This window comes from Hibiscus syriacus, unplaced genomic scaffold, assembly GCF_006381635.1.
Source record: "Hibiscus syriacus cultivar Baekdansim isolate YM2019G1 unplaced genomic scaffold, ASM638163v2 tig00111330_pilon, whole genome shotgun sequence".
In the NCBI taxonomy this organism is placed as follows: domain Eukaryota; kingdom Viridiplantae; phylum Streptophyta; class Magnoliopsida; order Malvales; family Malvaceae; genus Hibiscus; species Hibiscus syriacus.
This window is the reverse complement of record NW_024063059.1, coordinates 7418433-7428942: the sequence shown is the minus strand read 5'-3', so window position 1 is coordinate 7428942 and position 10510 is coordinate 7418433. Positions and strand designations below refer to the sequence as shown.

General features: G+C 25.2%; 1 protein-coding gene across 1 annotated transcript; it reads left to right on the top strand.

The window, feature by feature from the left end:
* Positions 1-5615: 5615 nt before the first annotated feature.
* Positions 5616-6963, top strand: LOC120158571. The gene is made up of 3 exons (XM_039169397.1): positions 5616-5864; positions 5950-6030; positions 6532-6963. The coding sequence occupies exons 1-3, from the start codon at positions 5739-5741 to the stop codon at positions 6766-6768; spliced, it is 444 nt and encodes a 147-aa protein (XP_039025328.1). The 5' UTR covers positions 5616-5738; the 3' UTR covers positions 6769-6963.
* Positions 6964-10510: the final 3547 nt, after the last annotated feature.

The window sequence follows — 10510 nt, the reverse complement described above, 5'->3', positions numbered from 1 at the left end:
GAAAGAAATTTTACATAATTTCTTATTTTGACTAAATGTAATATGTTACCGTGACTAAATAATTTTTTACAGCTTATTATTGTGAAATAATATTATTTCTCATAGTTTTATATTGATAAATTTATATGTGTTTAAATTGTTATTACGACAAAATAAATTTGTCATAATTTATTATTATGAGAAAATATTGTAACTAAATAAATTTGAAATATTTTTTTATTTGGACTAAATTTAATATGTTATTCTGACTAAATAAATTTATCGTAGTTTGTCAATGTTGCAAAAATAATTTGTTTCATAATTTATTTATGTTAAAAAATAGAATTAGTTAAAATTTGTTATGATAACTAACAATATATTTAAAATCTTATAATAATAAAATTAATATTGAATATTATTAAAATAAACATAAAATGTTTAGAATAAAATTTATTAAAAGAATAAAGTCATTTTCTAGAAATACATATAAATTAAAATCTATCACGACGATCCATAAATTCTTCCACACCTACATTTAAATACAAAAATAAATTAGATTAGATTTTAAAAAAATTACTTTAAAAATATCATATAGAATATATTTTATTATTAAAAAATAAATTATAATTTTTACCTTGAACTTCGATTGGGTAAAATATCAATATTTTGATTGTTGAAAATAACATTCTTTGAACCTGTCCATGTTATAATAAAGAAGTGTGAGAAAAGAAAATAAATAAATTAATAAATCAATAATAATATTAATAATACTAATAAATTAATTAATAAATAAATAATATTAGATTAGTCTAGAACTTTATTATTATTATAAAAGGGATTGCATTTTATTAATACATGAAATAAAGATATAACAAAGTCCAAAAGAAAAGGCAAACAGTGGACTAAAAAAAAGACGAGAAAAAACAGTTAGACAAAAATATAACACAAAAGAAAAAAAAACTCTAATAGATGAAAGAAAATCATAACTTCTTACACTGAAAAATAAAACAAAGTAAAATCATACAATTACTTCTAGATTATGAAAAATATTTGTAGCAATTTGATCTACTAACCACCATTGATATTGATGAGCTTAAATCTTTATATATGCGATTCACACTATATTAATTATATATTCTCAAAAACACCACAACAACGACTCCCTAAGAACATTAAAACCAAAATACAGCCCTAGGTTCAAAAAAATAAAGCATTCACAAAGATAGCCCTAAGAACATGCAAATCAAAACACAATCTCAAACCAAATAAATTAATTCAAGTTATATTGAAGGTATATAATTTTTCCCTTTATAAATATAATTGTTCTTTTATATTTATGCAGTTCACATTATACATTCATAAAACAAGAAGAAATATTTGTTCTCATTCTACTTTTTATAACATGGCCAAAAAAATTTAAAATTAACAACAAAAAATAAAATGAAATTATCACTTCTCCTACCTTAATTGATCATTGACTTATCATTTGTATTGGATTTTAATTGTTTTTGTCGATTACAATCAATCATAATCAACGAGGTAACTTTCACTCTCTTGCTTTTATATATGATTTTCTAGAAAGAATACAAATATAAACTATAAATTATAGATCATATTAGATTATAAATCAAATATCAAAAAAGAAGAAGAACTTACTGTTTTTCCCTTCATGTTGAAGAAGAAAGAAAAAGATGTAGTTTCCACTAAGAGAAAAAATATTATTTATTAGATAAATATAAATAAAATTTTCTCTAAAAATTAGTTTCCACTAAGAGAAAAAAGAGGGAAATTTCCCTCCGAAAATACTTATTTATTTTTTAAAAATATATTATTTAATAATATCATTAAAAAAAACTTCAAAATTCCTAGAAATCATATTTGAAATTCTTAAAAATAAAATTTATTATATATATATATATATATATTCTAAATCAAAGAAACAAATAATAATAATAAAATTTATAAATCAAAATTACTTAATTTAAAAATAAAAAATACAACTAAATTTATAAACCTTTGATATTAAAAAAATATTACAATTTTTTTCTCATCTGTATCAGCACATATTTTTTTATCATTCATACTAAAATAAAATATAGTAATCTATATTAAATAAAATATATAATAGATAATCCATATAAAAATATATATTTAAAACATAATCCAAATACATTATATGAAATTAGAATTGATAAACTTGATCCAAATCGAATATTATATTTATAATTAAACATAATCATTAATTTATTATTTTTTATTATTCAAGGAAAATATTATATATATAATTAAACATTAAAAACTAGCTAAAATTTTAATTTATAACTAAATTTTTCATTTTTCACCAAATAAATTAGATCATAAAATTTTTGGGCCAACGCAATATGAAAAAGGTCACAAGCTCTAACACTTCTTATTGGTTGGGTTTAAGTTAAATTGTTATCCCTGAATGATGATTTAATTTTAATAAAGTTGAGCCTAAATTATAAGATTAACCAATAAAAAAAGATACTATTAGTTAATTATTTACTTATTTTTGTACATGACTTAAAATATTCAACTTAAATTTTATGTTAGATACATTCGTGGAGCTATCGATTTTAGACATTTAAAATAATAAGTTACTTATATTTTAATGTAAGGTAATATATATTAATTAATCATTACTTATGAATACAATTCTCCTATCCTCATTTTATACCTCTATATGTGTCCATCACTCATTATAACATGTGTAATATAATTGTTCAATAACTTAATGAAGTTCGTTATCATTATTTTTTTTTCATTTAATAATTTCTTTTGTCATGTAAAATAAATTTTTTAATTTTTAATAATATTTTATCAATTGTATTAAATTTATTATATTTTGATTTATCTATTGTTTTCTAAATTATATTCTTAATTTATAATTATTTTTTAAAATGTTGAATATTTTATTATAATTCATTTGAATTAATTTTATTTTTTTATTTTAATTTTAATTTTTTTGGATTTTTTTAAAAAAATAATTGTCGAAACGATTTTTTTCTTAAACTGTGAGTTTAAAAACCACACCATTTTTAATTTACCTCTTAATTGGTTGATTTTTAATTAAAAAGTAATGTGATTAAAAAACCTCTCGTTTCGAAAAATTTGGGATTCCTTTTTAAAATAAAACTTACGGTTCGAGGAGTCGCTACCAATCTTTTATTAGGGTGTGATTGAGCACCCAAAAACGTTTTGTCATTTTAAATTAAAAAATTAATTTTAATTAAAACGATAAATTTATGTTTGCGTTACCAAAATTCGAGTTCAGGAGTCGGTTACGCGTGGGGAATGATTAGCACCCCACAACATCCTAAATCGGTACCTAGTCGATTAATCAATGTCTTTGAAATGAAATTTACCAATTCGAATTTAATTTAAATTTTGATCACGTAAAACAACAAAAACGTGAATTTTATAATATTCAAAAACACCAAAATAGATTAAATTAAAATTACCAAGCCTTTTAGAAAGATAAAGAATATCCAATTATTTAAAAATATCGAGACCATATCTTAGATAAGTTCTAATAACCTTTTATTGACAAATTTAAATAGTCGAACATTTTTTTTTTCTTTCATTCTCAAATTTTAAGACGGTGAATCATTTTTTAGGTTTCACGGCTGGGGTACACTCTCAATTTAAAATCGTCAAAATCGGCCCTCTAATAAGTTAAGACAAGACTCTTAAAATAATTTTAAATTAAAAGGGTATTACTCTTAATCTGATTATGTAATAAGAGTCGAATTATGCACGTGAGAATATCATACAAATTGTACAAAAAAAGATGTCATGTGACTAAGCATTCATGCGAACCTACACATTCTAAAAGCACTCATGAACCTGTACTAAATTAGCTAACAAAGATCCGTAATTCATACATGTACCGTACTTTGGTAAATGAACGAAAAACTTGCCAATTTCACACAACCATATCACGTATTTAATATATATATATATATATGCTAACATGAAGGGATTATAACATACATCACATAACCAAGCATTAATATAATATAAAAGTACGTACGCATACACAATGAAAACATAGTTAAATGAACCAAAATAAAGGAAGGAAAAAAAACGTGGATCATACAACCAAAGTTTTTAAAAATAAATAAATAAGATAAAATAAAAAAATTCCAAAGTCAAATATAAGGTATGTTTGTTTGGCTGTAATTGGTTTTCTGGAAAATAAATTACTGGAATTTGAATTACTGGAGTTTATATTTCTGGAAAACATTTTCCGGAAAATGTTTTACGTAAAATAAATTATGGTTTTCTGAAAAACATCTGGAAAACGTTTTATGATGTTTGGAAGATGCTATTTAAACATTTTTTCCACTAGTTGAAGAGTTTTTTAAAAATTATTTATTATAAATATTAAATATAATAAATAATATTATTTATCATAAAACTTAATATTATTATTTTAAAATATTAAAATAATTTATTTATTATTAAATATTATTTTTATAATTTTATTAATAAAAATAATAATTTTTTATATTTTAGTGAAATAAAATATTATAAATTATATTAATTATTTATTAAAGTAATAATGTTATATTATATTTTAAAAATATTAATTAGTATATTTTAAATATCTTTATTAAAATATTATTTAAATATATAAATAATATTATTCATTATTAAATATATAAAACTTTTTATTATATATTATTAAAATAAAAATATAATATCTTATATTATTATAATATAATTGATTATTTTATATAATATTAAAAATATATTATTATATTATTATAAATATTAATAAATAAATAAATAATATTTTGATGAAAATGATATTAAAACATTTTATTAATATTAATTTATAAAATAAAATTATTTTGAGTATTTATTCTTTGAAGTGAAAAGTTTGGAAAATGACTTATGGAAAATGAATCCGTAAGTCATTTTACAGAAAACACAAAGGAAATTATATTACTAGGAAAATGAATTACATTCCGGAAAACCAATTACGTGAAACAAACACGGAAAAATATTTTCCGAAAAACGAATTACGTGAAACAAACACGGGAAAACATTTTCCAGAAAACGAATTAGGTGAAACATACACGAAAATTCGGGGAAAACCAATTTCATAATTCCAATTACGGTAAACAAATACACCCTAAGATTCAAAATAGGGTAGCAATGAACTAAGGATTTTAACGGGCAGGTTCAAAATCAAATCAATTATATATATATATATATATAAAAAGAAACAATCAAATACCATTAAAGCATGAAATATAGACATTAATAGATAAATGCAACAAATAAAAAGGCTTAAATATGGAATACATGAAATAAATATCATAAAATTAAATACTAAAATTAAACATACGAAAATGAAATAAAACAGGGAGTTAAATAACAAGGGGATTATGACTAATTTGTAACAGGGACAAAATCAAAGGAAAAATTCGAAAGTCAAAAACCTCTAAAAGGTACTAACTTGTATTAAAACTAAGAGTGGGGGAGCCCTTGCATAATAAAACCACAATGTCAAAATAAGCAATCTCAAACCTATATAAAAACGACACTTCTGGAGGCACTTAATTAAAGCCTCTAAATGAGGTTTTAAAACAAAACCTAACCCCAATTAAATTATTTTTCCCTAATTATTCTCCCCTCAGTGTCATTTCTCTCAACCCTTTCCCATGGCCGATTCTCTACTCTTTCTCCATTCTCTCTCTTTTTATCTATAGCCCTAAACCTAACCCCCAATGATGCATGCGAGCACCAAACCGAACCTTATAATCCAAAGACTCTCGGGTTGTCTTCTCTCATCGCTCCACTCTCCTTCGACCGACGCTGCCAAGAGTCTTCACCGGCGAAGAATCCGACGACAGGTAAACTCACTACTCTCACGTTCCATTTTCTACTTCCGAGATACAACCCCCATTAACAAAACCTCTTAAACACCAAAAATGAAAGGATGCAAAAGGGATTTTAACGTTGCCTTTGACCGAAGGCTTTTCTGTTTTGGTGAAGAAGACCAGTAGTTACTCCCCCGAGGTAAGGTTCTCTCTAAGCTTCGTTTTTTTCCTCCTGTTTTTTCGTTCGAAACATTGCTGCTGCCGTATGGGATTTTCTGGTTTTTCGTGTTGTTTTATGATGTTGCTATATTTTTGTACCCCGAATTGTTGCTGATTTCTCTCCCTTTTTTGGTATTTGGCTTTGGTTTCGCTCAATGGTGGCTGATGATGATGGGTTTCGATTGATTTTTTTTGAAAGGTTGTTTTTGTGTTTTTTCGTTGAATCTTCTCAACAATAGTTGCTGATGGATTTTTTTTATATTTTTTCTGTTGGAGAAAAATGTGGGCTGTTGATGATGCTTTTCCGTCTTATTTGTTGTTTGTTCTTGATGAATGAAATAGGGATCGAAAATCCCCTGGTTTGATGATGCTTTTTGATTGAAAGAAAGAAAAAGGAACAAAGAAGTATTATATACTTTGAAAAAGGACTCTGTTTTTTTATTTCCCTCAGGGTGGTTACATTCTTGCTGTGTCTATTCAGATGGAGAGGAAAAAAACTATTTCTTCTTCCCTCGACGATAGAGCTACAATGGTCGTTCCTCTCTCCAAAAATGGAGAGCCTCTATTACATTGCTTCACTCCCCGAACCCCTTACAAACTGTTTCATTCAGTTTTCATAACCCCCCACATTGATGAATTGCTCCACTTTTTATGGTTGTTTGTTGGAAGAACTTCCAAATGGTTGCACGGGTCCAGCAGGGGAAGGACCACCAAGTGATATAGTCGAATCTTTATTGGTTGATGGCGTGGCTCTAGTGAGCCTGATGTTGAGATGGTGGAAGTCTCACAAATGTGAAATTGTTGATGTATGCTTTGGGCTTATACCAATTGTGATACGGGTTGGGTTGCAAGTGATATTGGGCTCGGGTTGTAAATTTTGCCTTATAAAGAAGCCTGTTCCGATTTGGACTTTGTATCGGGCCTATAAAATAAAATAAAATTAATTATTATGTGCTCTATATATATATTTATATATTAAACTCTATTAAAAACAATACAAATGTCAATATTATATTTTAAAAACTCAAACGAAAATCCCAGACAAAAACGAGCATCTACAATAGTTTTTTTTATGTTTTCTTGACCTTACGTGATAAATTTTAAGTTTTTTATAAATATTTTTTAAATAATTAGTTTTAAATTAAATAAAAATAATTAATGATTTTCATATATTATGTTAAGTTTATTTTTATTTTTTTTAGATAGAAATACCTTTTTATCAAAATAAAATAAATAAAAACAAAATTTGATTTAATTTGTTTTGATTATTTTATTTGTAATAATTATTAAAGTTTATAGTTACAAAATTTGTCAGTATATAACTTTTTTGTGTCAAAAAAATTAAGGGAAATATTTATGGCAATATATTTTTGACTATAATTAAAATATATAACTACAAATATAATTTTTCACCAAAAATTTAAATCTCAATATTTGTTGTGATAATTTTTTTCTATAACAATAATTATAAGTTAAAGTTACAAAACATGTCATTCTATAACTTTTGTTTTTTTGCAAAAAATTGGAGGCAAGCATTTGTGACTATACATTTTGTCACTACAATTAAAATATATAACTATAAACGTAATTTGTAACAAAAAAATTGAATCTCAATATTTGTTGTGATAGTTTTTCAGTAACAATTATTATAAGTTATAGTTACAAAACCTCTCACTCTATAACTTTTTGTTTTTGCACCAAAAACTTGAAGAAAATATTTATGACTATACATTTTGTCACTATAATTAAAATATATAACAATAAATAAAACTTGTTACAAATTTTTTTTGAATCTCATTACCTTTTATAACAATTTTTTCTTGTCATAATTACTAAAACTTATTTTCACAAAAAATTATCACTATATTTTATATTTTTTGCGCCAAAAAAAGGAGGGAAACATTTGTTACTAAAAATGATAAAAAAATATATTTTGCCATTATATGCTACACAAGTTTATTGATTGTGACAAAATATCACACCGATTTTTTTCACAATTGTATATATTTTTATAATTTAATGTGATGCTTATTTATTTTGTCACAAAAAAATTATTAGTAGTGAAAAAATAATTTTCACAAAATTAAATTTGTCACAATAATAGAAATTTTTTGAGATATCTCAAAGGCAATGACAACTTGAGACTTATCATTTAGCAGATATAACCATGATTGTCTAGTGCAAGCATCAACAAATGTAACATAGTACTTATATCCATTGGATACAACATGAGAAGGACTCTAAAGATATGTAAAAACTAATTGAAAAGAAATATCACAAACAGAAGTAGATTCAGGAAAAAGCAACTTATGACTCTTTCCCATATACTAGGCAACACACGTCTTATTATTATTACTTGGAGAAAGAGTTACATTCAATTCTTTACACACTGTAAGTAAGCTATCATGCGAGGAATGACCCAATCGTTGATGCCACATACCATATACTTTTTTAGACAATTGTGTTGTATTAGCTTGATCCCTAGAACAAGCACCAACTAAGGAGTCCACACCAAAGACATACAAACCATCATCTTCTCTTCCTCGAAGTAAGACTACACCAGACTTTTCATCACAAACATAACACTCAAGTGCATGAAACTCAAGGAAAAAATTATTATCCCTTGTAACACCGAAACCTGTATAATTATACCTATGCAGATTATATATGTCACATGAATTTCTTAAAATATTTTTCAATTCAAAACTGATTTAAAAATTTATTTTCTTAAAATGGTAACTGATAATATAAAAATATCATATCATATCAAACTATCACATACTATTGAAAACATATATTAGTATGGATTTATGATATCCATACTGAAATAGAGTAAAACAATTTAGTTTAGTTATTACAAACTAGTTCCAAAATAGTTCAACAGAGCAACTAGGACATTAATAAGTACATGCCACTAACTAACTCAAAATCACATCATAGGATGTCTCACTGATATGGAAATATACTCCTCGATGCTTGAGGTCACTCTGAACTCTTTACTCTACTACTGGCTTTTTACCTACGCATGAAAATCATCACACGCTAAGTATATACTTAGTGAGGCAATTAAAAAACAATAAACAGTGCAATACAACTCATGCATGAAATTCAATATCAAAATCAAAATGCCATAAGATCATGTTACTTGCATGTCCAATAACTATAGCCCATAAGTAAACATATACACATAAGGTCGTGCCCACCATATTACACTTAGTGTCCTTACACACTATAGTGCTATTATAAACCTGCAGCTGCTATACTCTATGGCATGCCAACTATACCCTGTCCTTCAACAACTTACTTGGGCATATAGTCTAATTCATTTATCTATGGTATCATATAACCATATATTTAACATTAGGGCAGTTCATACCCAAAATAACATCCATGGTAAAATATCACATTATTTATGATCAATGCATTATAATTTCACAATGTGACATATCAATATCATATCGAAGATATAAAAATGACATAATTTTTCCATAATTTTTCTCACTCAAATGCATCATGGTTGAATGCTTTATACTTAGAAACTAAGTTTTCATGATTTTGCTCAATTTTGATTCAATTCAAGCATGAAATCAACTTCCAATTAACCTTACAACATCTCTACAATCAAAGCCCTAATCAACTCTCATCAAAACCAAGTTCTATAATTTCTTCATTTGACTGAAAATTATAGAATCATTTATAGGAAGTTTAAACATGTTTTAATCATAATTCATGCTTGAAAATGAATCTACAACCTCAAAAACATCAATATTCATCATCAATTTCATGAACCCTAGCATGAACATAAACCCTAAGATTTGGGATCTTTGAAATTAAGCAAGTTGAACAAGCATAACTGGTACCAAAAGATAGCGTTTCTCGACTAGATCAATTTCTTATTTCACGACATATCTTAAATTCAATAGGAAATGGCTTAAAATGGAAAACAAATATTTTCCTTACCTTATGCTAACTCACAGCAATGGAGAAGATGATGAACAACTTTGGCATGAAATTTAGATATTTTTCATGCTAAATTTACCTTTAATGAATATTAAATTCATTAAATTTGGAAAATATCAATTTACCCTTAATGAAACTTCATAATGACCATTAAATCAAGACATCTAACCTTATCATCTTCCAAACCAAGACACCTAAACTTTATCATCTTCCATAAGTCAAAGATGAACAAATAAGATATTAGTTTACTAATTTGCCATTGTCTTTTTCCAAAAATCATAATCTTGTCACTTTAATCCAACGGTCTAAAATAAACATAGAATTAAACCCTTAAATCTAATTATTTATTTTATTTTCCAGCATTTAAAAATGTGAAAATAATATTTTTCGGTTTAACTTATCATCCATCAGATTTTCCTAAATTTTCGATTTGATCCGATTTACGGAATTTTTCTTCAACTTCCTTGCTTTATAACTTTTATTACAAATCTCGGATTAAA